Below are 24,715 nucleotides of genomic sequence, written 5' to 3'. Positions count from 1 at the left end.
TAGTCTTTCTAAGTCATCTAGGAGTTGCTGAGAGGCTGAAAGCGCCTGTGGCCAGTCCAGAGCCCCGAGGGCAGCACCTGTCCTGCACTTCGCTGGGTTCAGGGACCTGAGGACTCTGGGCAGCCTCAGTCCCAGGCGGCCAAGGCGAGAGGCTTAGCCCCGCCCCTCCGGGCCGATTGGCCAGGCCGCGTTCTGGGGGCGGAGCATTCACTCCGCCTCCGCTGGACCCGGGAACCCTCCTGAGGCAGCGGCAGCTGAGTCAGCAGCTGCAGGGACAGCGGAGCCATGACCACCCTCGGTCGGTCCTGCTTCCAGGGTCCGCGCCGGGGGCTGGGGGCACGCGGGGCGCGCCGTGCGGGGCCTCGCCCGCCTCTGCCCGTCCTCTTTGTGGTGTTAGTGGCGGCGCCCGGCACTCGCGCCGCGGGATACCAGGTGAGGGAGCCCACGGGTGGGAGCAGGAGCCGGCCAGGGGAAGCCCTGGGGAGGGTCCGCGGGTGTGGACGGGTCGGATCCGGGGAATCCGAATGCGTGCGGGCTGCCACGGAGGGGGTCCCTGCCTCCCCGAGTCCCAGGGCCGCCTGCCTGAGTGTGCGAGCCCCGTGAGGGCGGTGTGGGGGCAGCGGGGGCGCTCAGAGAGAACCGGGGCTGTGGACGCCACCTCCCTGAAGTCCACCCTGGCTCCTCCACTTCCTGCGGCCCCCTTGCCCAGGTCACTGCCCTCTGTGTGCCCCAGGACGCCCGCAGGTCAGGTGTGCGCGGAGCTGAACGCACCTCAGCCAGGGCTCTGATGATTTTCCCAGGGGGAGAGGGAGAGCCGCGCTGGGGGCTGTGCGGGGTGGGAGCTGTGCATGTGAGCACCATGATGCGTGTGTCCTGCCTGGGAGGGCCTGGCCTCCTCTGCACACCCCAGTGTCAATCATGCTGTCCCCTGAGCTGGGCCCTCCCCGCCCCCATCTCTTTGCCCTGGGAGTACTGGAGTACTGATATCTCTCTCTCTCTCTCTCTCTCTCTCTCTCTCTCTCTCTCTCTCTCTTTCTCTGTGTGTGTGTGTGTTGGGTCCCCGTGCAGACATGCCCCACGGTGCAGCCAGACATGCTGAACGTTCACCTGCTGCCCCACACACATGATGACGTGGGCTGGGTGAAAACGATAGACCAGTACTATGATGGGGGTAAGTACTCGGTGGGCGTGGCCCCAGACACCCATCATGGATCTCTAACCCCTTCTGATTCCTGGACAGCAGGGTGGGGGCAATGCCTGGCCGGGGCTCCTGTGTGGAGGAGGGTCCCCCTGGCTCTCCTGGTCCCTGAGTTCCCGACCCCTGTGTCCACAGTTCAGAATGAGCTCCACCACGGGGCAGTGAAGAACATCCTGGACTCGGTCATTTCCGCCCTGCGGGCAGAGCCCAGCCGCAGGTTCGTCTACGTGGAGATGGCCTTCTTCTCCCGTTGGTGGCACCAGCAGACATTCACAACCCGGCAAGCGGTGTGGGAGCTGGTGCACCAGGGTGAGCCTGCCCCAAGGACAGGGAAATGGAAGCCCGGCTCAGCTTCCTCCTGTAACCCTGGCTTCTGAGATTTCTGTCCCTGTTGTGCAGGCTGTACGAGCACTTGGCTGTTCCTGTCTGCACTGTCCCAGTCTGGAGACCACCTGTGTGTCCTGCAAAGCCCCACTCCAGGGGCTCCTCTTGGAAGCTCTCACTCCCAGATCTGGATACAAGGGCCTGGGAGTGAACCCTTTTCTCCTTCCAGTCCTACGTAGACAAGGAGATGGCTCATCCCAGCACCACTCCCTCTGGCCTGGCTCCCTGCCCTTGACCCCGACCCTGCCCCTTCCCATGCAGGGCGCCTGGAGTTTGCCAACGGTGGCTGGGTGATGAACGACGAGGCGGCCACCCACTATGGCGCCATCGTGGACCAGATGACGCTGGGGCTGCGCTTCCTGCAGGACACGTTCGGTGACGACGGGCGCCCCCGTGTGGCCTGGCACATCGACCCCTTTGGGCACTCTCGGGAACAGGCTTCGCTCTTTGCGCAGGTGCTGTGTGGTCCTCTCTGGATGCACCCTTCACTGGTTCTGAATGCTTTCTGTTAGACCTTTTTCACTACCATCTCCCTTGGACCAGGCCTAGGCTCACGAATCCCTCCCCTTGGGCTAGCTGTGAACCCTGCCAGGTTCCAAGGCTATCTCCATTCACTGACCGCTCTCTCAGCGACCCACCCTTGTTGGTACACTAGCTCTGCCCCCACTTCTAGTATTCTGGCTCTTCTCCAAGCTGAGTGGCGGGTGGAATGCCATATTGCTTAACACAGCTCCAATCACCATGTTCTGGCCCAAGCTACACCCAGACTGCAGAAGTAGATGCCTTGCTTTTGGCTTTGACTTGCTGGGCAGGCAAAGATGGATCTTGATGTGGTCCCGCCTTCATTCCAGGATCAAATGGTGTACTCTGAGCCTCCCTCTAGCTTGAAAATAACCTTGGTTAGAGCCCCACTGTTGCCTGTGCTCTGCCTGCCTCTCTCGAGTCGAGGGGAACGTGGTAGCAGAAGGCTGGGCACTAATTCCCGGTGTCCCTCCTGCCCCACCCCTAGATGGGCTTTGATGGCTTCTTCTTGGGGCGCGTGGATTACCAGGACAAAGAGCTGCGGGAGAAGAAGCAGGAGATGGAGCTGGTGTGGCGGGGCAGCACCAGCCTGGAGCCCCCGACTGCTGACCTCTTCACTGGTGAGGCTGTGGGGTGACCTGAGCATCCGCCAGTGCCACAGGCTCACACGGGTCCCTGGACTTGATCGAGTGCTCTGTTCTCACGTCTGAACATTTTTATCCCATTTGAACAAGGGCCCTGCGTTTTCCTGTTGCACTGGGCCCTGCGTATTCTGAAGCCCGCCTGGCTCTGTGTCCCTAGGGCAGGTCTGGGCTCTGGGTGTCACCCACAGGTGTCCTCCCCAGTGTGTATGACCCACCGAAGAATGTATGCTGGGACCTGCTTTGTGAAGTCAAGGTCCTGGAGGATCACCCTTACAGCCCTCAAAACAACACCAAGGCCCTGGTTGATTACTTCCTTGATGTGGCCACTGACCAGGTAACCCAGTATCCAGAACCTGTAGGACCGGTGTGTACAAGGCTCACAACCTTTCCCATAGCCCAGACATTGCCTGACACCTGCTCATAGACCTTAGGGCAGGGGGAGGTTCTGTTCCAGTCACAGTCACAGCGTTCCCAGCCAGATTTGCAGGTGTTCCTCACTGAAGCATGTGTGAGACAGCCCAGCACTGTGTGTCCATGTGCTCACCTGTGGAGCGTGTCCATGAGAACTGCTTACCAGCCAGTTTCCTGCTGTGGGCCACACCCACACCCTGTGCTTATACTGCCCCAGGGCCATCATCTGCTTCCTTAAGGGCTGCTGGAATCAGGAACCAGGATTGGAGCTGGGACTTGAACCCAGGCACTCCAACGTGGGATGTGGGCATCCAACAATGCATCTTAAACACCTGCCCAGATGCTTGTACTGCACTGATGTTCTTGACCACTCACGAAGGGTCAGCAAAAATTCATAGAAATAAGGAACAGGACAAAAAATTATGCATGGCTTTCATATTGCATTGCACCAAAATGAGCTCTTCTTTTAATTGTTGTTTATGAACTTTCTGGAGCATCCTTGTATAGATCAAGACACAGGGGTGGACAGAGACAGCGTGGCCTAAGAACTGCTTTTCCCTGCAGTTCCAGAAGTACCGCACCAACCACACCGTGATGACCACGGGTGGTGACTTCCATTATGAGAAAGCCGACATGTGGTTCACTAACCTTGACAAGCTCATCCGGCTGGTCAATGCAGAGGTCAGTGTCCCTGCCCTGCGGTGCTCCTGTCCCAGCGTGTACTTGGAGGCAGGCACCTGGGTCATGGGCACAGCTACAGGTGCCGTCCTAGTGTTCTCTTGCTTTTGTAACAAAAGACCACAAACTGAGCAGCTCGAAACAGCAGAGATCCATGATCCTCCAGTTTTGTAGGCCAGCAGTTGAGTACAGATTGCACTGGGCTGGCACGGAGGTGTGGGCAGGGCTGGGCGTCTTCCGGAGGCTGGAATCAGGAGTGAAGCCAGGATCTGAATCCAAGCACTCTCATGTGGGATGTGGCTGTCCAAGGCATGCGGCATATTAACTCATACAGCAGATGTCCACCTCTAAATTCCCATTTATGCTATTCACATGAAACATAGACACTCAGAGAGATCTCTCATCTGCTGCTTCACTCCCCAAACATGTATGGTGGGCTGTCCTGAACCAGGGTGAACTCAGGAGCTGGGAACTCAACCCAGGTCCCCCAGGGACCCAGCCACTCAAGCCAACACATGCTACCTCCCAGGGCCTGCAACAGCAGACAGCTGGAATTGGGAACAGATCTGGGGTCAGAACCCAGGATCTCTGATATGGGATGCTGACATCCCTAGCTGCTCATAACCGTTGCCTCAAATGGCTGCCTTAGACATTTCACTCGGAGTTCCCCCTAAACAGCAGTGTATAGCAACTGTTTCAAGTCCTTCCATTGGGTCAGGTGTTCTAAATCGTCTTGAGGGCATTCAAAGGGTGCAGATGTGCACAGGTTCAGTGCAAATACTGTGCAATGGACAGCAGGGATTTGCCATCTCTGGAATTCCGTAGCTTCTTGGTGTCCTGGAACAAGATGCCCCTGTGGATACTGAGGGCCGGCTGTGTGTATACTATGTATGTGTGTGTGTAGACATCTGTGGGCACAAGGATGGACAGCCCTTCATGCATGCAAATGCCTGTTCAGGAGCTACTGCACACACTGGACTCAGTGCAGCAGAACAAGGACCTCTGTCCTCCAGGGTTTCATCTTGTCTCACTTCCCTCAGCTGAAGGGGAACATCTATTCCCTATAAAAACTTTCTTTTGGCAACAATCCAACAGGGCTGAAAATGGTTATTCCTGTTAATGTCACACTTTGTTATCCCTAGAGGTTTTTCAGCCCAAAACTAGGATCATTGAGATGGTTTAGTAAAATTCCAGATGTATTCTTGCAGTGACCCTGCCACGGATGGTAATGTTTGACCACTGGTGTGCACTCAGAAAGGGGGCTCAGCACACGAGCCGACGGGATGCGCGCCTGTGGGCGCAGGGTGGGAGGCCAGATGTGTGCACCTGTGGGTCCCGGGGACACAACGCTGTCCCCCAGGGTTCACCCACTCGCCTCTCCCCCATCAGCAGGCAAACGGGAGCCGCGTCCACGTGCTCTACTCCACCCCCGCCTGTTACCTCTGGGAGCTGAACAAGGCCAACCTCACCTGGTATTTGGGAGTTCCCGGGGGCCTGGGGGTTTAGTGCACCTGGCGCCTCGTGATCCTGCCCGCTCTGCACGTGCAGGTCGCTGAAGGAGGATGACTTCTTCCCGTATGCCGATGTCCCCCACCAGTTCTGGACCGGCTACTTCTCCAGCCGGCCGGCCCTCAAGCGCTATGAGCGTGTCAGCTACAACTTCCTGCAGGTGGGCGGCGCCGGCGGGAGGGGGCAGCCTGGAGGCCCCTTAGACCAGGAGCCTGAACTTGTGCACTGCTCCCCAGGTGTGCAAGCAGCTGGAGGCGCTGGCGAGCCCGGCGGCCAACGTGGGACCCTATGGGTCGGGAGACAGCGCTCTCCTAGGTAGGGGTCGGCCGGCGCGGGGGTGGGGACCAGAGAGGGGCTGAAGGTGGGAACCCCCTGGGCCACCCCAGATCCCTTCTTAACGCATCTTAGATTTCTGCTTGCACAGGACTTTTCTTTCTTCTTGGGGTCGGGTCCTGAGTGCTATGGAGACCCTGCCCAACCCCCTGTGTGCCTGCAGAGGAGGCCATGGCCTTGCTGCAGCACCACGACGCCATCACGGGCACCTCCCGCCAGCTAGTGGCGGAGGACTACGCGCGCCGGCTGGCTGCCGGCTGGGGGCGATGCGAGGTGCGCGGGGCAGGTGCATGGATGTGGGACAGGAAGGGGCGGAGACAGGAAGGGTCAGGGTCTCTGCCTAAGAGAAGTGGGGATACAGAAAGGCGGGGCCCTGGCTGTGGTGAAATGGCAGAATTAATGGGCGGGGCTAGAGTCTGCCAGAGGAGGGCGAGGAAGGGCTGAGGCCTGATTGAAGACGGTGACGTCTACCCTAAAAGGGCCCTTGGGTAGAGAGCAGGGAATGGCGGGGCATAGTGTAGGGGACAGGTAGGCTCGGAGGCCTGGAAGAGACCCCGGTGGGCGTTTAGAGCGAAGCCGCCCTGTGGCGCTGCCCCCCAGGTTCTCCTGAGCAACGCCCTGGCGCGGCTCAGCGGCTCCCAGGAGGCTTTCTCCATCTGCCCGGAGCTCAACATCAGCGTCTGCCCGCTCAGCCAGACGTCGGCGCGCGTGAGCCGGGTGGGGGCGGGGCGGGAGGCAGGTGCCGCGGGCGGGCCCCAGGGGGAGGTGACCCCACAGGTGGTGGGGCGCACAGAAGAAGAGACAGGGCTGCCGCTGATGGGGTGCACGGGGTGGTGGTAATTATTTGGGATGACCTTTGTGGAGCGAGATTTATGGGTCTCAGCCAAGCCAGGGCAGGACAGAGACCAGGACCGCCGCCCCAGTTCCACACGCCCTCCCTGTCCCCCTCCCCCAGTTCCAGGTCGCCATTTACAACCCCCTGGCCCGGAAGGTGGACCGCATGGTGCGGCTGCCAGTCAGTGCGGGCGCTTTCCTCGTGAAGGACCCCAGTGGCCACGCGGTGCCCAGCGATGTGAGCCCCTTCAGGGACTGTCACCCGTGGACACCAATGGGCACGCCCCTCCCCCTCGTGGTCCCCTCCTGTCCCTGCAGATCTCTGCCCGCTCTGGCCCTTAGCATCAGCCCCCCTCGGAGCATCTCTCCCACCCGAGTGGTCCCCTTTAATCCCCCAGGACATTTCCTCCGTGTTTCTGGAGAGCCCCTGCCTCCCAGACGGCCTCCCCCCTTGAGCCTCCTCCTCCCCTGCAGTCCTCCCTCCCTCCATTGCCTCCCCTGTCTCTCTCCTCCCTCCCAGGACTCCCTCCCCTCCTTGAGTTTGCTGCCTGCTGTACTGAGTGTGATGCTTTCTGTGCTCACCCACAGCCTCTTGGCTCAGCTCCCCCCTCCCTTCCCCGAGGTGCTGCTGCTTCCCCAACCAGAGGGACAGAAGCCCAGCCCAGAGCTGCTGTTTTCCGCCTCGGTGCCGGCCCTGGGCTTCAGCATCTACTCCATATCCCGAGTGTCTCTCCAGAGATCCAATACCCACACCCCCCAGCCCATTCCCCAGAAGCCTGGGTCTGATGTGTTGGTCATCAAAAACGAGGTGAGACTTCTTTTAGACTGTGTTCCCTGCTGTGCTGTTAAAAGAAGCATCATGGTGAGCAGTGTGGGCTTTGGGCCTGGAGGTCCTGGCTTTCTGGTCTGTGACCTTGAGTGAGTGACCTCCATGGGAATCTCAGTGTCCTTTCCTGGAGCTGTTGTGAGGACAAGGTGTGATCATGGCTGACACCTGCCAGCCACATCAGACCTCACACCAGCTGGAGCATGCAAGTTTCTGTGCGTCTTTCTGAATTATTCCTGAGAGAGAGAGAGAGAGAGAGAGAGAGAGAGAGAGTCGCCACCTACTAGCTTCTTCCCCCAAACACTCACACTAGCCTGAGCCAGGCTGAGTTTGGGAGCTGGGAACTCAGTCTCATTCATCCATGTGGCTGGCAGGAACCCAACCATCGGAGCCCTCACTGCTTCCTCCCACCGAGTGCATTCTGGGGAAGCAGGAGCCGTGTGGAGCTGAGGCCCTGTGGTGTGGGCCACAGGGGTCTGAACTTCTCGGCAGATGTGCACTGCTGAGGTTGGCACCTGGAGCGGGAGGCGGTGTCAGGGAATACCTTCCTGGAAAGGTGGGAGTCAGAGGGAGAAGTGAGCTAGGGAGCCCTTTGGCTTTTAGACAAAAAGGAATCAGGCAGGCTGTGGATTCAAGGTACTGCAGAGATATCATTGTGGCTGAAGCAGGGTGCCGAGATAACAGGCCAGGCGCTGAGAGCCTTGGCAACCAAGAGGAAGACTTTGGCTTTTACTGGGAGGGAGCCACAGGCAGACATGGCTGCATTAAGGCTGTCACAAGTCTTCAAAAAGACTGTCAACACCCTGTTCCCATTAAGAATTCTATTTTAACCCTGTTTTGGTATACACATGAATGCCATCCAAGAAAGCTTTATAAAATCATGTTTGTTAGTGTTACACACAGGTTCTCTTTTGGTTCTAAAACACATGGAAATATTTGTGTCCTGGGGGTATTGGAATCAGGGTCTTCATGTTACTTCCTTTTTTTTTAAGATTTATTTATTTATTTGAAAGAGTTACAGAGAGAGAGAAGGAGAAGCAGAGAGTGGGAGAGGGAGAGGTCTTCCATTGGCTGGTTCACTCCCCAATTAGCCACAACAGCAGGAGCTGTGCCAATCCGAAGCCAGGAACCAGGAGCCTTGTCCAGGTCTCCCATGCAGGTGCAGGAGCCCAAGGGCTTGGGCCATCTTCTACTGCTTTCCCAGCCATAGCAGAGAGATGAGTTGGAAGTGGAGCACCCGGGACTCATAACAGCACCCATATAGGATGCCGGTACCGCAGGCAGCGGCTTTACCCACTATGCCACAGCATCGGGCCCTCCTTGTGTCACTCTCCCAAATGGAGATTGGTCTGAAGCATCCAAGAGTTGCAATTGGATTTGGGATATCCCAGGTGCCCTCAGTGTGGGACATGAACACAGAAGCAAGGGACCTGGAAGGCGTCACCTGCTCATGGCCTGGAGGGCCAGGCAGTGACGAGACGGCCCCGTCAGGCTCCTCCTGTGGGATCCAGTGGCATGAGTGGGAGAGTGAGAGGAGGAGGCGGGGCTGCAGGGCACTGTGCTGAGCTCCAGGAAGCAGGGAGCTGCCACTGGCTGAGACCGAGCTCATTTACATGTGTCTTCCCATTTCTGCACAGTTCATCCGGGCTACATTCGACCCGGAGACAGGCCTCTTGATACGGATTCACGATGTGGAGCAGAAACTCGTGCTGCCTGTGAGCCAGTCTTTTTTCTGGTGAGAGGGATCATCAGGCTAGGGGGGTGGGGGTTACGTGGAGCCCCAGCCGCTTACGTGACTCTCACTTCTCTGAAGACAGGTACACTGCCGGTACAGAAAGCATAATGGACAGTCAGGTCTCTGGGGCCTACATCTTCAATCCCAGACAAGTGAAACCATTCCCCATGAGCCGCGGTGCTCAGATCCGACTTGTGAAGGTCCGGGACCAGGAAGGTTGAGTGGGCGGGGGAGATGGGGCGGGGGGATGTGGATCTGGGAGGATGATGTGCCAGGTGCAAGGTGGAGAGAGGGAAGGATTCTCACCCCCCTGAGGTAAGAGGGGTAAGATGTACGGGAGACTTTGAGGGAGAGTCCCACCACAGGAAGCCTTCCAAAGTCAATGACACCTGCTGTGTCAGTCACGATTTCTCTCAGCACTGGAAGTCAGGGCTGGGGCGATCCCACATGGCCCATGATTTGGGAGAGCCCTCAGTGGTTGCCAAGCTCTGTGGAAAGAGTTGATACTGGGGGTGGAAATTAGAGAGGTGACCCTTGGGGAGATGCCTGGGTGAGTCTCACGTAGGGTAGGTACCTGCTGGGAACAACATTTTCTTGGGCCTGTCCTTCATGTGTACTCTTCCCTTGGGGGAAGGGCAGACAATGGCAAGACCCACATTAGTGCAGGCTCAGGGGCCTGATATTTGACACAGTTCCTCTCTGGGTGATGTCTTCATGCCGAAGTCATTGTGGTGGGATACAGTTTTGCCCATAGGGTTTAGTGACACAAAGCCATTGTGCCTGAAACATAATGGAATGGTCTTTCTTTGGAAGAGAAGGTCAGGCTTGGTCCATCGGGGAAAGGCATGGTGGAGCCATCACCATCCATGCCCCTTCTTCCTCATGGCCCTGGCTTCCTCCACAATCAACAGACTCATGTTCCAAAATGACTGCTCAAGCTCCAGCCATTCCATCTGTATTTGAGGCAGTATGAGAGGAAAAGGGATGGGGAAGATGTTCCCACTGCTTTGGTGGCTTTATGAGACAACCTGTGGATACGTGTCTACCGAGAGCCTCAGGGAAGACAGGAAAATTTCATCTTTTCTGGGCAGCCACATGCCAAGAGAGAAGTCTGCTCTCAGGGGTAATGCTGGGAGTGAGCACAGATACCCTACTCCAGAATTAGGTGGCCATGACTGAGCACAAAATGTGGACACCACATCTAGGCAGGAGGCAGTGATGGGTTGGATTCCAATACTCTTAGAGGGGTGGACACTGATAGAGGCTTCTGGAGGGTTCAGAGCAGGGGGCATTTGCACACCTCCCCTCTGCCCAAGGTTGGGCTGAGCCCCGCCCTCTGCCCTGTGTGTCCTCAGACGCCCTTGGTGCAGGAGGTGCACCAGAACTTCTCAGCCTGGTGTGCCCAGGTGGTTCGCCTGTACCGCGGACAGCGCCACCTGGAGCTGGAGTGGACGGTGGGGCCCATCCCTGTGGGGTGAGTGCCTGGGCTGGGGCTGGGGTCAGGGCTGAGGGCAAAGTGGATGATGTGTTTTTGAAAGTATTAAAAGGACAAAAAGAAGGTCCCAGCACTGTGGCCCAGTGGGCTTAGCTGCTGCTTGTGATGCCTTCATCCAATACTCGGGGCTGGTTCAAGTCCAAGCTGTTCTGCTTTTGAACCAGCTCCTTCTAATGTGCCTGGGGAAGCAGCAGAAAATGGCCCAAGTGCTTGAGCCCCTGCCACTCAGTAGGTAAAGAGACCTAGGTGGAGTTCCTAGCTCCTGTCTTCAACCTGGCTTAGCCCTTCAACCTGGCCTTTATGTCCATTTGGAGAGGGAGCCAGCAGATGAAAGATGGATTTCTGTCTGTCTCTTTCTGTTTCTATAACTCTGCCTTTAGACACAAATGAAATGAATCGTTAAAACTTTTATTTGCAAGGAAATGAGATAGAGAGAAAGATTGAGCTTTTGTTTCCACAGGTTCCCTGAGACAGAAACACATAGGCAGATTGCCTCCATCTGCTGGTTCTCTCCCCATAAAACCAGAAAGACCTGGAGCTCAGCTGGGTGGGAGCTAGGGCCCAGAATTCCATCTAGGTCCCCCATGTGGGTGGCAAGGCCACCACTGCCACCTGTCAGGGTCTGGTTAGCAGGAAGCAGAGGCACAACTGGGCTCCATCCCAGGCTCTCTGATAGGGGAGCTGGCATCTCAACCAGCATCCCAGCTGCCACTCCAAACACCACCCCCAGAGTGAGTTTAGATGAGGCTCACGAGGTGCTGTCCCATTGGGTACAGTGACAAGTGGGGGAAGGAAGTGATCAGTCGCTTCGACACGCCGCTGGACACCAAGGGCTACTTCTACACGGACAGCAATGGCCGGGAGATCCTGAAGAGGAGGTGACGGGACGCAGGGCACCCGCGGGGAAGTGGTGATGTGTGGGGGCCCAGGGGTGGGGGCGCTGGCTGATGGTGTGAATGTGGGAGGGACAGGAAGAAGGGAGAGAGCAGAGTGGGGGAGCTGGTCCCCCAGCCTGACCAGATGACCTTCTGTCCCCCAGGAGGAATTATCGGCCCACCTGGAACTTGAACCAGACAGAGCCAGTGGCAGGGAACTATTATCCAGTCAACACTCGAATTTACATCACGGTACCCTCCCCCACCCTGCGCCTCCCCGGGTACAGAATGGGGAGCGCCCCTCACTGGCGGCATCTCCCAGGTGCCTGGGGCTGAGACTGGCTCCCCACCCCACCCTCACACTCACCCCGACCCCCAGGACGGGAAGAAGCAGCTGACGGTGCTGACGGATCGCTCACAGGGAGGCAGCAGCCTGCAGGACGGCTCCCTGGAGCTCATGGTGAGTGGGCGTGGGGGGAGCCGCAGCCAAGCTGGGGTCCTCGCACCGGGTCCCACTCCGGCCCCCTGCGGGACTTCGGACAAGGACACCTGCTACACTCTCACCCTCTCCTGGCCACACTCCCCCCAGGTGCACGGAAGGCTGCTGGGGGATGATAACCGTGGGCTTACGGAGGCGCTGGTCCAGGAGGACCCCGGGTTGCGTGTACGAGGGCGCCACCTAGTGCTACTGGACGTGATCTCCAAGGCGTCCGCGGGGCACCGGCTGCTGGCAGAGGAGGAGGTCCTGGCCCCGCAGGTGGTGCTGGCCCCTGGTGGGGGCGCCCCCTACCACTCCGGAGCCTTCTGGGGCACACAGGTGGGGGCCGTCGCGGCGGGCAGGGAGCCAGGTTCCCAATGGAGCTTGCGGCAGAAGGTGGCTTGGGTGTCAGCTGTGCTTGGCTCTGTCCAATGGGAGCCACCTTGCTCAAAGTTAATTTGCCCTGGGGAGGTCAAAAGCTTGGTCAGTCCCCATGGTAGTACCATCTAGGACTCGCTCAGTGCCCACCCACCTCCCCTGGGTGGAACTCAGTCCTGTCTCTCGCCCCTTCTCCACCTCATGGCTTGGACTAGCCAGGTCTCCGTTTAACCCGGCTGTTTCCTGCTCAGCTTCCCCAGATTCTGTTCCTCTTGCCCCACCCCTTTAAGCCCCACCCCTCCCAATCTTCGTTCCCGACCTCACACCATCAGTAGCCCCCTTTCCACCTCAAACACGAGCAGTTGGGATCCTCCTCCACCTTGGGACTGCCCCTTCCTTCCATTGGCTCCATCCTACAGGATCCTGTCCACTCCTCTCCACTGAGCCCCGCCCCTCCTCCCCCAAGCCCCTCCTCACTCCGAGTTAGTCCCGCCTCTATTCCCCTGCAGTTCTCCGGGCTGCGCCGGGAGCTCCCGCCCTCCGTGCACCTGCTCACCCTGGCCCGCTGGGGACCAAACACACTGCTGCTGCGCTTGGAGCACCAGTTCGCCAGTGGGGAAGACTCGGGCCGCAACTTGAGCTCCCCTGTGACCTTGAATTTACAGGTTAGGAGAGCAGAGCTGGCAAAGAGGACAGATGGGGAGAGAGGGAGAGAGAGAAGGAAAACCATTTGCTACCCTTGACTGGGCCCCATCCTCAATTCCCACAGAGGCTGTTTTCCACCTTCACCATCACCCGCCTGCAGGAGACCACGCTGGCAGCCAACCAGCCCCGGGCCAACGCTTCCAGGCTCCAGTGGACCCCAGACACTGGTGGGCACCTAGCCTGGGAGGGCTTGGCTCCTGCCTGGGGCTGGCAGCTGGGGGTGGTGTATGAGGCATGGGAACGTGGGCCAGGATCCAGTATAGAACTTGAAGACCCTGGACAGATCCAGGCTTGGGGCTTCAGAGTCCAAAGTGGGTTCAGCAAGTGAGCAATAGGTCTCGAGGTTTAAGCATTAGGTCCCGGAGTGAGGTTCGTGGATCTCCTTGGGTCTCTAGATCCGGGAGGATGTCCGTTCCCCTGGGGTTACTCTGAGAGTGTGAGGGCAAGGGCCAGGCATCAGAGAGGATTTGGGGGTGCACGAGTGTGTTCAGGGCAGGGAGTGAAGGAGGATGAAGAATTCTGCACCCCCTCACTCTGTGCCTTCCCCACCCCTCCCCAGGCTTCGTGCATAACCTCACTGTGCCCCCTGTGGACCTGGCCGCCATCACTTTGCAGCCCATGGAGATCCGCACATTTGTGGCCTCGATCCTGTGGAGACAGAACCCCCGGGGCCACAGGGAAGCCCCCTCCCAAGACTGAGCCCTTGGATTGCTGCTTTTGCCACCCATGAATGCCATTAAAATGGCACTGCTAGGACAGCTCTGCGTGGGACTAGTTTTGTTGTCTTTTGGAGGGAGATAACATGTAGATCTCAAAAGGCCACCTAACTGAGCTCTTTTTATTTGAAGATGTATTTATTCTGAAAGGCATAGTGACAGAGACAGGTAGCGGAGAGACAGTAAGAGGGAGATAGGGGAGAGGGGGTCTTTTCCACCCTCTGGTTCACTCACCAAACGGAGTCAACAGCCAGGCTGGTCTTGGCCTATCCAGGTTCTCCAGCCACATCTCCCACCTGGATTCCAGGAAACAGCATCACCCATATCTGTTGCCTTCCCAGTTGGGCAAGCAGGGAGTGGGATTGGAAGCAGCTCAGCGGGGCCTTGAAGCGTTACTCTGAATGAGACGATGGCCTGCACACAGCAGCTTAACCAGGTGATGGCACTACCCCCCAACCCCAGCTCCGCCTTCTGCAGGGAGGGCCCTTGTTGGCCGAGTCTCACCCCTCTCTGTTCCCCACCTCCTCCTGTGCTTCTCCCTGCACGCAGGCCCTGACACAGCTGTCTCAAGCAGCTACCAAGGAAGAGCCTGTGCTGGACCAGGGCTCGTGGAACCCAGGCCCTTCCTGAACTGGCCTTGGGATTTCCAGGTTGTTGGAGGGGTGGGGTGGGGTGGTGGTAGTCTGGGCCTCCCAGGAGGGACAGGCACAGAGGTTGGGCAGCTCTGTTGTTTAGTCACAAAGGAAGGGCTGTGGAGACTCAACCAAAGGTTTGTAGTCAAAAGGATCTGACATCTGCTGTCAGCACAGCCTTATGCGAGACCGCTGATGGCTTATGGATGAGAGTGGACATCCCAGGCCTACCTGCAGTCCATGGGGAGACCAGTTTATGGACTTGGTACAGAGTCAGCCTTGGGGCATGGGACCACAGGGACACCTGGGGCCAGGGAGGAGGGGCTTCCCAGCCCTGTTCCTGTGTGGGACCCACTGCAGGGTGAGGTTTCTAGGTCTCCCTCTACGTGGTATCACTCTCCAGTCCCCGTTCTGCTTGGGGGCCAATTTGGATTCACCACCTGCAAATGCTTCTTAGTCCACTCTGTCCCCAGGTGGACAAGGAAGCCAGAGGAAACAAGTGGGAATTTTTGACTCTGGAATTTTTTTTTAAGTTTTATTTTTTATTTATTTGAAAGTCAGAGGCAAAATAGATAGGAGAGACAGAGAAAGAGAGAGAGGTGTTCCATCTGCTGGTTTACTCCCCAGATGGCTGCAATGGCCGGAGCTGCACTGATTTGAAGCAAGGAGCCAGGAGCTTCTTCCAGATCTCCCACGTGGGTGCAGGGACTGAAGCACTTGGGCCATCCTCCACTGCTTTCCCAGGCCACAGCAGAGAGCTGGATGGGGAGTGGAGCAGCTGGGACTCAAACCAGCACCCACATGGGATGCCGGCAATGAAGGCAGTGGCTTTACCCAATATGCCACAGGCCGGCCCCAGCCTTGTGATGTTTCCCAGTGTGTGTCCAACTGGCCTGTGTGGCATGGCCTGGTGAGGGAGGCCAGGCATGAAGGGTGAGGTGACCTGCTCCTGCTCAGTCCTATTGGACCTTGGTGCTTCTCTGTTATCTCAGTTTCCCTCTTGAGACTCGGCCATGAGTGAGGCCTGAGGTGGGCTCCCCGTACCCAACTGCCATCAGAGGGGCTCCCTGAGAACATTGCTGTGTCCCAGTAGAGGTAGGGACCAACCTGGAAGGCATGGGGGCTCCCACTTGGGGCCCTGTGTAGGATGTGCCTAATTGTATTTTTTAAGAGTTTTATTTCTACACACATTCATTTGTAAGTCAGAATGAGAGATTTTTCCATCTGCTAGCACACTCCTGAAATGGCCAAAAGAGCCAGCTCTGGGCCAGGCTGAAGCCAGAAGTTAGGAACTCCATCCAGGTCTCCCACATGGGTATGCGAAGCCTAAGCATTTGGGCCTTCATCCGTTGCCTTCCCTGACACATTATCATGAAGCTGGATCAGAAGCAGTCAGGACTTGAGGTGCCACACTCCTATAGTATGGTGGCATGGCAAGGCACAACACCAGCCCTGAATCCCTCTCTGGCCAGCCTGGGAGGCCTTGGCAGGTCGACCCCTGTCCACTGCCTCTCCTGGGCCCAGTTTATCAGGCTCTTGCTTGAAGAGGTTCTTACATCCTAAACAGCATCAAAGAAAGAGGCCAGCAGAAGGCGCCCCTGAGCTAGCTGGAACCCTGGATGGAGTCCTGATGTTGGGCTATGGCCCCAGAACTCCTAGGTCAGCTGGAAGGAAGGAAGCAGTCCAGGCTGGGTAGAGATGCCTGGGGAGGGTGCTGTCCTGCAGGTTTTACACATGCCTGGAGCATGGTCGCCAAATGCCCCTTTCACCAGTTTTTCAAAGTCACTGCCATGGTTGGAATGTTGGTGTTTCCACCAGTCAGTAGGGTGGAGCTTAATGCCCCACCTGGGAGTATTAAGAGGTGAGGCCTCAGGAAGAGACTGAATCATGAGAGCTGTGCCCTGGTGAATGGGGTTAGTGCCCTTATAAAAACATTTATATTCAAGGTCACTATTGATAAGTAACAACGTGGCCCTGCTGTTTTTCCATAAATATTCCTATTGTTTACTTTGGATTTCTTTTGCACTTCTACTGATGGATTTTCTGCCTTCTCATTCTTCCATAGTGATGCCATGTTTCTGTGTTTATGTGTGGCACATCCTAAAGCATCTTTTGTAAGGCTGAATGAGTGGTGACACATTCTTTCGATTTGTTTCTTACAGAAGGTTTTATTTCATCTTCATTCATAAAGGAGAGCTTTGACAGCTACAGTATTCTGGGTTGACAGATTTTTTCCTTTTAAGACTTGGAATATATCTTGCCATTGTCTTCTAGCCTGTAGGGTTTCTGATGAGAAGTCAGCTGTGAGTCCAGTTGGAGACCTCTGAAAGTAATTTGTTGTTTCTCTCATGCACATTTAGAATCTTTTCTTTCTGTTTTACTGTGGAGAGTTTGACCACAATGTGTCATGGTGGAGATCTTTTCTGGTCATGTCTATTAGGAGTTCCTTGTGCTTCCTCTACTTGGACATTCTTTTCCTTCTTCAAATTGGGGAAGATTTCTGTAATTATTTCACTAAATAGGCCTTCCAGTCTGTGCTGTCTCTTTTCATGCCTTTGAGATCTCCTAAGACCCATATGTTGGGTTGTTTGATGGTATCCCATAGACCTCCAACACTGATTTTAAGTTTTCTATTTTCTTGTATTTTTTGGTCTGATTATAGGATTTCCAAAGGCTTAGGTTCTAATTCTGATATTCTTTCTTCTGCCTCACAAGTCTGCTGTTAAGGCTCTCCACTTAACTTTTTATTGATCTATTGAGTTTTTGTTCTAATATTTCATTTTGATTTCAAAATTTCAATTTCATGGGAAATAAATTTTATTCATGTCACATATGGTTTTCTTGAGTTCATGACTTTGCTTCTGATTGCTTTTGAGTAATCCCAGGATCAACTTTTTGAATTCCATTTCTGTCATTTCCTCAATTGTGGGGAGCAACTCGGACTAGACTGTTACTGGAATTAAGACTTATTCTATGCATCTGCTCTCCCACAATATGGCGCTGAGAAGGGAGTAACAGCTTCTACACAGCTCCCTCCAGTTCAACCAATAAACTGTAGGACCTGCTCCTGATTGGAGGAGAGCAGCGTACTTGGCGTGTGGGTAGCAGAGTTGGGATTGGTGGAAGAGGACTATAAAGGAGGAGAGAGACAACATGCACCAGGAACATCTAAGGGGAACATCTATCTGAAGGAACACCTGTGCAGCCCCCGAGAGAGCTGGCCTGCGGTGTGCCACTCCCCCACGGAAGTGGGGAAAGTGGCTAGGGGGAACCGCCCTTCCATGGAGGTGGAAGGGTTGGTAGCCAACCTGGGAAGAACCAGCAGCAAACCCGGGGAGGGCCGAGCAGACAAAAGAACAGCGCAGGGTCCTGTGTCGTTCTTCCACGAAGAGGGGGAGCAACATAATGGTGCCGTGACTCGGATAGGAAACCTAGAGGGAAGAAGCGGGTAGAAGTGGGAAAATACCGGAGAGAGAGACTAGCAAAGAGCCTAGGGAAAAGCCGGACGGAAAAGGTGCCGGAAGAAGCTATTGAAAGCCTAGGCATAGACTCAGATACGGACTACGGGGGGAAGCTGGGAGAAATCTCTAAGGTCGAAAGCAAAAGTGAAAGCTAGAACAAACAGACTCGGATACGGACTGTGGGGAGAAGCCAGGAGAAATGAGGGAGGAATATTGTTGGAAGAAAACTTAGGGAAACATACCGGGTAGAGAAAAATGTTAGGGAAATTGAAGCTGCGGGGGCAGGCCGAGGCGGAAACGTAAGCCAGCTTGGAATTCTTTAAGTCAGCCCGGGGAGCAAAAGGCGAAAAGTTAAACCAGAGGCGGAAACGTGGGCCAGGTTGGAATCCGTTAGATTAGCCCGGGGAGCAAAAGATGGGAAGCCAAACCATAAGGCGGAGACGCGTAAGCTAGGTTGAATTCGCCAGGTTAGCCCGGGGAACTTAGATTGAATACCGGTGGCGGAAACGTGAGCTACGCTGTGTGACTCACAGAAGCTGCCGCGTGCAGAGAGAGCGTGCAGGGCGTGAATAGATAGGGAACGTGGGGCTAGTGCGAGGCCGTGGTGCGGGCGCGCGAAGCCGGGAAGCCACGCAGATGAGAGAAGCGTGGGCTGAAGCGGCTCAGAGCCGGAAAGCCGCCGAGAAGCAGCCTCGGGGCGGGCGCCGGGAAGCCGCAGGGATAAGAGAAACAGAAGTTTAGAAGTAAAATGAGAGAGATAGGAATGCTGGCAGATGGAAGTAAAATGGGAGAGATAGGAATGCCCGGAGATGGAGAAATAGAGAAAAATAGGGCCTCCCCTCAACATGGCAATGAGAGAGCTTGGATTCGGTCTGCCTGATTAGGGAGGTGGTGAGCACCTGCGGGCGGCTAGCAGCTTATGCGCCGCAGGTCACCAAAGACAGGCACGAATCAACACCAATAAGTCTCCCCACAATACAGCAATGAGAAGGCTTGGATTCGGTTTGCCTGATTGGTAGGGCTTGTAAGCACCTGCAGGCAGTTCTAGCAGAGCAGAGCATGTGCTGCAGGGCACCGAACACAGGCACGCATCAGCGCCTAAAAACCTCCTCACAACATGGCGAAGAGAGGACCCGGATTCGGTTTGCCTGATTGATAGGGCTTGTAAGCACCTGTGGGCAACTCTAGCAAGCAGAGCAGAGTGTGTGCCGCGGGGCACCGAAGACAGGCGCGTATCAACGCCAAAAAAATAAAAAGAAAGGGGGATCTGTGGGGAGCAACTCGGACTAGACTGTTACTGGAATTAAGACTTATTCTATGCATCTGCTCTCCCACAATATGGCGCTGAGAAGGGAGTAACAGCTTCTACACAGCTCCCTCCAGTTCAACCAATAAACTGTAGGACCTGCTCCTGATTGGAGGAGAGCAGCATACTCGGCGTGTGGGTAGCAGAGTTGGGATTGGTGGAAGAGGACTATAAAGGAGGAGAGAGACAACATGCACCAGGAACACCTAAGGGGAACATCTATCTGAAGGAATACCTGTGCAGCCCCCGAGAGAGCTGGCCTGCGGTGTGCCACTCCCCCGCGGAAGTGGGGAAAGTGGCTAGGGGGAACCGCCCTTCCACGGAGGTGGAAGGGTTGGTAGCCAACCTGGGAAGAACCAGCAGCAAACCCGGGGAGGGCCGAGCAGACAAAAGAACAGCGCAGGGTCCTGTGTCATTCCTCCATGAAGAGGGGGAGCGACACTCAATCTCTTCATCTTTGCATTCTAATCTTGAAATGTTGTTAGGTTCCTTTGTGGGGCTCATGGAGTCTTCCTTTTTTTGTTTCTTGAATTTCTGCTTTTATTTTTAGGCATTTGTAGAATTAATTGGGTTTTTCCCATCTGATGGCTTTTATCTTTGAGCTGCATCTCTGTGGCTTAGTGGAATGTCTGGGCTTTCAGCGAATACCAAGAGATGTGTGGTGGGTGTGTCCAGGGAGCTCTGGTCAGTGCTCCAGTGTGAATTGAATATCCAGGGTAACACCCAAGTTGGGGATGGTAGCTCACGTCTTATCAACAGAAGGCAGGGATGTGTTGGTGTGATCACATGTGTTGGTGTGATCACTCAATCACCTCCTCTTATTTGAGCTGAGCACTGCCCGGGTGTTAGTCCCCAGTGCGTTCAACACTTACCCATGCAAATGATCTGCACAGTCCTCTCTGTGCACAGGGTTCCAGCTGCAGTGAGCTGCCCTGGCAACCAAGGAGTTCCAAGACTGTGGCTCTGCACCCAGAGCTTACCCTGCCAAATCCTACATACTCACAGTGGTTTCACAGTCATGGCACCTAAGGCTCCCACAGTCATGGTGTGCAAGAGAGTCCACTCTGCCAACTAGCCTGTCATGTCCTCAGAAAGACTGAGGGGTTTCCAGATCTGCCGACCATGTGTGCTTCACCCCATCAGATGAGCTCAATCCACCCAGCTAGACTCAGAGTCATTGGGTGTGTGGCTTTTTCCCCCTGGTAAAATCCCTGGATCACAAGTGTGTACAATACCCGCTGGCTACAGCCCTGCTCCTTTCAGAACTGGGCTGGGCAGGGTGGGTACAGGAGTCCCTGAGGGCAGCACTTCCCTCCAGTGGGGCTGGCTCCCCATCTCCACCCATTGCCAAGTGGGTGCAACGGGGCCAGTGTTGTTGCCCCAATGATGAGGTGTGGATAGATCCCACCAGTTGTCTCAAACTGCTTTGGTTGCCCCTGCCGACAGCCCCTGCTAGCTGCTGTGTGTGCACAGAAGAGCTGGAGCAGCTGCTACGTGCTTATGTCTGAAATGGCACCACTTTCTCACAGCGAGCCACAGGGCACTGGTGTGGATGCAGAAGAAAGTGGGAGAGATGGCACCGTGTGTTTATCCAGATGATCAGTTGCCCAGCTCCCATGAGGGTTCCAGGCTGGACTCAAACATGGTGCAGACTCCTAGGCTCTCCCTCTGGCTGGATCAACAGTGGCACGGGCTGGGGGACCCAGAAGAACCTCCTGGCTCCTGGCTTCCAATAGCTAAATCCAAATGGCTCAAAACCCAAATGGCAGACACAGAGGATTCCTGGTGTACACTCAATTCAAACTGTCCAGGCTCAGAGCTCATCAACTACCCATGCAGTACTGCTTGCTCATGGCAACAAACAGTTTATAGGTAGCTGATTCAGCAACTGGGAAGAGACCCTGAGCATAAGGGCTCTTGGTCACTGCCAAGATGTCCAGAGAGTCTAACCGTGGGGTCAGCTCACCAGCGGCAGCTCTGGGGTGGGGGTACCAGCATCCATTTCCCCTCCCTATGAACATGAGAGGGTTAGGCCACTTGAAGAATACACTCCAGACTTCCAGGCGGGCTTGCCCAATTTATGACCAGATCAGATAACCAGGCCCTTGCTTCTGGCCACTGGACTGCCCACTGAGCAGAGATGAGTTAGTGAGAGGCAAAGATTTATTTCAGGAAGCTGTTAGTCCTGGGGAAAGCACACATTTGGATCTAGAGATCAATCTTTCCCCAACATGGCCAGCTTCTTGAAATAAACTCTTTCCTCTCACCCACTCTTGTCTCTGCTCAGGTGGCTGTCCAGTGGCAAGCAGCAAGTTGATCTGGTGACGGTAATTCAGAGCATGGGAACTGAATCCAATGATGGTGTTTAGGGAGCATGCCTAGGGCCTGGGATACTGGCTGCTTTGTTTCCCATTGATCACCCTCCCAATGTGCCAAGGAAAGCAGCCCAAAGTGGCCCAAGTGCTCCAGGCTGTGCTACGCACAGGGGAGACCTGGAGACAGTTCCAGGCTCCTGGCTTCCACCTGGTCTAGCCCTGGGGGTACTAGCCATTTGGAAAGTGAACCAGTGTGAATGATCTCTCTCTCTCTCTCTCCCTCTCTCTCTCTCTCTCTCACCATACTTCCTGCAACTCTGCCTTTCAAAGGTACACTAATCCATTGTTGGTGGGCATGCAAACTCGTAAATCCACTATGGAAGTCAGTTTGGAGATTCCTCAGAAACCTGAATAAAGCTCTACCATACAACCCAGCCATCCCACTCTTTGGAATTTACCCAACAGAAATTAAATTGGCAAATAAAAGAGCTATCTGCACCTCAATGTTTATTGCAGCTCAATTCACAATAGCTAAGACATGGAATAAACCTAAAGGTCCATCAGCAAAAGATTGGATAAAGAAATTATGGGACATGTACTCTATAGAATACTATACAGCAATAAAGAATGCAATCTGGTCATTTGCAACAAAGTGGAGGAATCTGGAAAACATCATGCTGAATGAAATAAGCCAGTCCCAAAGGAACAAATATCATGTTTTCCCTGATCAGTGACAACTAACCAAGCACCTAAAAGGAAACCTGTTGAAGTGAAATGGTCACTAGGAGAAACAATGTCTTGATCAGCTCTTGTCCTGACTGTCGAGGAACAACTTACTATTTTATTCCTTTTAGTATTTTTTGATCTACTTAATGCCATTGGTTGAACTCTTTAATTAACACACAATTATTCTTAGGTATTTAAATCTAACTGAAAAGTGATCCCTGTTAAATATAATAGTAGGGAAAGATGGCAGAATAGTGTGGGCGCACACCGATAGGCCGGGAAAATTTAGTTTAATAAAAGTGGAGTTACGGTAGCCTCAGAAAAAGGATCAGGAAAAAATTGCAGAGGAAGCCCTTCCGGATCTAGTGGCTGTGACTCGGAGGACCTACTGGGAGAGCAAGGTCGCCCACTGCGCGGAAGCTGAGCCATGGGAGCCGCAGGGTCTGCGCACCAGTGCGGGAAGGGGAGTGGATGTGACACAGACAACCAGCGGGGAGAGCAGGGATGCCCAGGGCTCTGAGTCCACACATCGGTGCTGGAAGGGGAGGTGAGCTCAGTAACCTGAGACATTGGCGGGGAAACAGTGGACAGAATCTAGAGGGAAGTGGGCTTTGAGGCGGGAAAGTTCACCAGACTGACTACAGGAGAGAAGAAAAAAAACAAGGGTTGGGGGGTGGGGTACTGGTACAGGCAAGTTTCTCTCTCCACCAACCTTGCAAAGGTGAGCAAGAAACAAAGAGCAGGCCCCACTCGGGATATACATAACAAAAGGGGAGAGCTAAGGAACTGAGGCTTAACAATTCAGTAGCCTAGGCAACCCAGTGGGAGTCCAGAGGAGAAACAGAGCCTGCACAGACTCTTTGGGTAGAAGCCAGAGATCGGAAGCTAAATACCATCAATTCTGCTCAGCGATGCGGTATTACTTACCTCCTGAATAAATAAATAAATAAATAAATAAATAAAAGAGAGAGATTTACCACGCATAACCTGAGGATGTCACCTTTGCACATCTGTAACCCAGAAGAACCAAGCAGAGCTCTCAGGCCACACCCATCTCAAGCCTCCAAGGCTCCTCCAACAGCAGACAGTCCACTTAACACAGGCATAGTATTAAAAAAAACTCACAGTGAGGGAAGAAGAATTAACAATGCCAAGCAACAAACACAAAAATCAAGGGAACAAGATCAACAATGACACTACAACGCCTCCAAATAAACAAAACACCCCAAGCCAAGATGATGAAGATGATGAGATAGAAGAAATGCAGGATACGGATTTCAAAAAATTTATGATAAGAACATTTAGAAGTTTTCAAAAGCAAATCCTTGAACTACAGAAATCCTTATTGGACAGGATCGAAAATCTCTCTCGTGAAAATGAAATTTTAAGGAAGAATCAAAATGAAATGCAGAAACTAGTAGAACAGGAAAGTGTGATAGTGAAGAGAAATCAAAATTAAAGGAAGAGCTCAATAGATCAAATGACAAACACATTAGAAAGTCTAAAAAACAGAGTCAGTGAAACAGAAGAGAGAATATCAGACTTAAAGCCAGAGCACAGGAAAACATACATGTGGGGAGCAACTGAGACTAGGCTAAGTTACTGGAATTAAGATCTATTCTATGCATCTGCTCTCCCACGATATAGCGCTGGGGAGGAGTAAACTTCTACACAGCTGCCTCTCACCAACTTGACAAACTGCGGGAGCTGATCCTGCTCCTGATTGGAGGAGAGCAGCGTGCTCAGCATGTGGGTAGCAGAGCACGGATTGGTGGAGAGGACTATATAGGAGGAGAGAGACGGCATGGTGGTGTGGGTTGGTTGGAGAGTGCATTGGAGAGTTTGCGGGGGAAGTTCGTTGCTTTGTTCTTTCTCATTTCTCTCTACTCATTCTTGCTTTGGGAGTTCGCTGTTTGCTTATTCTTACTTTACTATAGAAAAGACTTGTAAAAAGGGGGAACAACAAGTGTCCGGTCTGGTGCAGCTCTTCCACGTGTGGAGGAGCAGAAAATGGTGCCATGACTCGGATAGGAAACCTAGGAGGGAAGAAACGGGAAGAAGTGGGAAAATACCGGAGAGAGAGATTAGCAAAGAGCCTAGGGGAAAGCCGGACGGAAAAAGTGCCGGTGAGAAGCTAGTTAGAACCCAGGAAAAAATCCGCAGGGGAAGAAAAATAGAAGCTAGGAAAGAGGTATTTACTGGGAACGCCTGGGAGACTCAGTCTTCCACTGCGTCCACCGCTCCAACATGTCACGGACGGTACAGACAATGGAGTTCTTTGGCTACTCCTTGCCCACTGGCTACGTCTTCTTCCTCATGCTGGGCACCATCCTCTATTTCTCCCTAAAGATCATCCATTATGGGCTGAATGCGGTTTCTCTCTCTCTCTCTTCCTACTCCCCACCTCCTCACAGCTTTTTTTTTAAGTTTTATTTAATGAATATAAATTTCCAAAGTACGATTTATGGATTACAATGGCTTACCCCCCATACCGTCCTTCCCACCCACAACCCTCCCCTTTCCCACTCCCTCTCCCCTTCCATTCACATCAAGA

At 54.4% G+C, this 24,715-nt stretch overlaps 1 protein-coding gene across 7 annotated transcripts; it reads left to right on the top strand.

Moving 5' to 3' along the window:
* Positions 1-174: 174 nt before the first annotated feature.
* On the top strand, positions 175-17,173 carry LOC100346512 (lysosomal alpha-mannosidase). 7 transcript variants are annotated; one of them, XM_089315923.1, is made up of 24 exons: positions 175-432; positions 1,069-1,171; positions 1,334-1,507; positions 1,844-2,037; positions 2,592-2,724; positions 2,937-3,082; positions 3,724-3,840; positions 5,227-5,309; positions 5,386-5,506; positions 5,583-5,661; positions 5,843-5,952; positions 6,280-6,387; positions 6,635-6,751; positions 7,136-7,321; positions 8,977-9,074; positions 9,157-9,274; positions 10,430-10,548; positions 11,346-11,447; positions 11,609-11,696; positions 11,824-11,904; positions 12,034-12,261; positions 12,810-12,965; positions 13,070-13,172; positions 13,565-17,173. In XM_089315923.1, exons 1-24 carry the CDS (start codon positions 286-288, stop codon positions 13,702-13,704), a joined length of 3,051 nt encoding a protein of 1,016 aa, XP_089172049.1. In that variant the 5' UTR covers positions 175-285; the 3' UTR covers positions 13,705-17,173. The 7 variants fall into 7 exon arrangements, 5 of the variants coding, with proteins under 5 accessions (XP_089172049.1, XP_089172047.1, XP_089172048.1 ...); XM_089315921.1 differs by having other exon boundaries at positions 6,635-7,321; XM_089315922.1 differs by lacking the exon at positions 1,334-1,507 and having other exon boundaries at positions 6,635-7,321.
* Positions 17,174-24,715: the final 7,542 nt, after the last annotated feature.

The sequence above is a fragment of the Oryctolagus cuniculus genome, chromosome 16 (genome assembly GCF_051225735.1).
Source record: "Oryctolagus cuniculus isolate XC-2025 breed Fujian yellow rabbit chromosome 16, ASM5122573v1, whole genome shotgun sequence".
In the NCBI taxonomy this organism is placed as follows: Eukaryota; Metazoa; Chordata; class Mammalia; order Lagomorpha; family Leporidae; genus Oryctolagus; species Oryctolagus cuniculus.
The sequence above is the reverse complement of the archived record's forward strand: the minus strand, read 5'-3'. Positions and strand labels throughout refer to the sequence as shown.

Excerpts from the sequence above, each read along its gene's own strand:
- LOC100346512 (XM_089315921.1), top strand. The coding sequence starts at position 286 with ATGACCACCCTCGGTCGGTCCTGCTTCCAGGGTCCGCGCCGGGGGCTG. Across the intron at positions 5,953-6,279 it reads CCGGCTGGGGGCGATGCGAG|GTTCTCCTGAGCAACGCCCT; the intron begins GTGCGCGGGGCA and ends GCTGCCCCCCAG. Across the intron at positions 13,173-13,564 it reads CCAGTGGACCCCAGACACTG|GCTTCGTGCATAACCTCACT; the intron begins GTGGGCACCTAG and ends ACCCCTCCCCAG.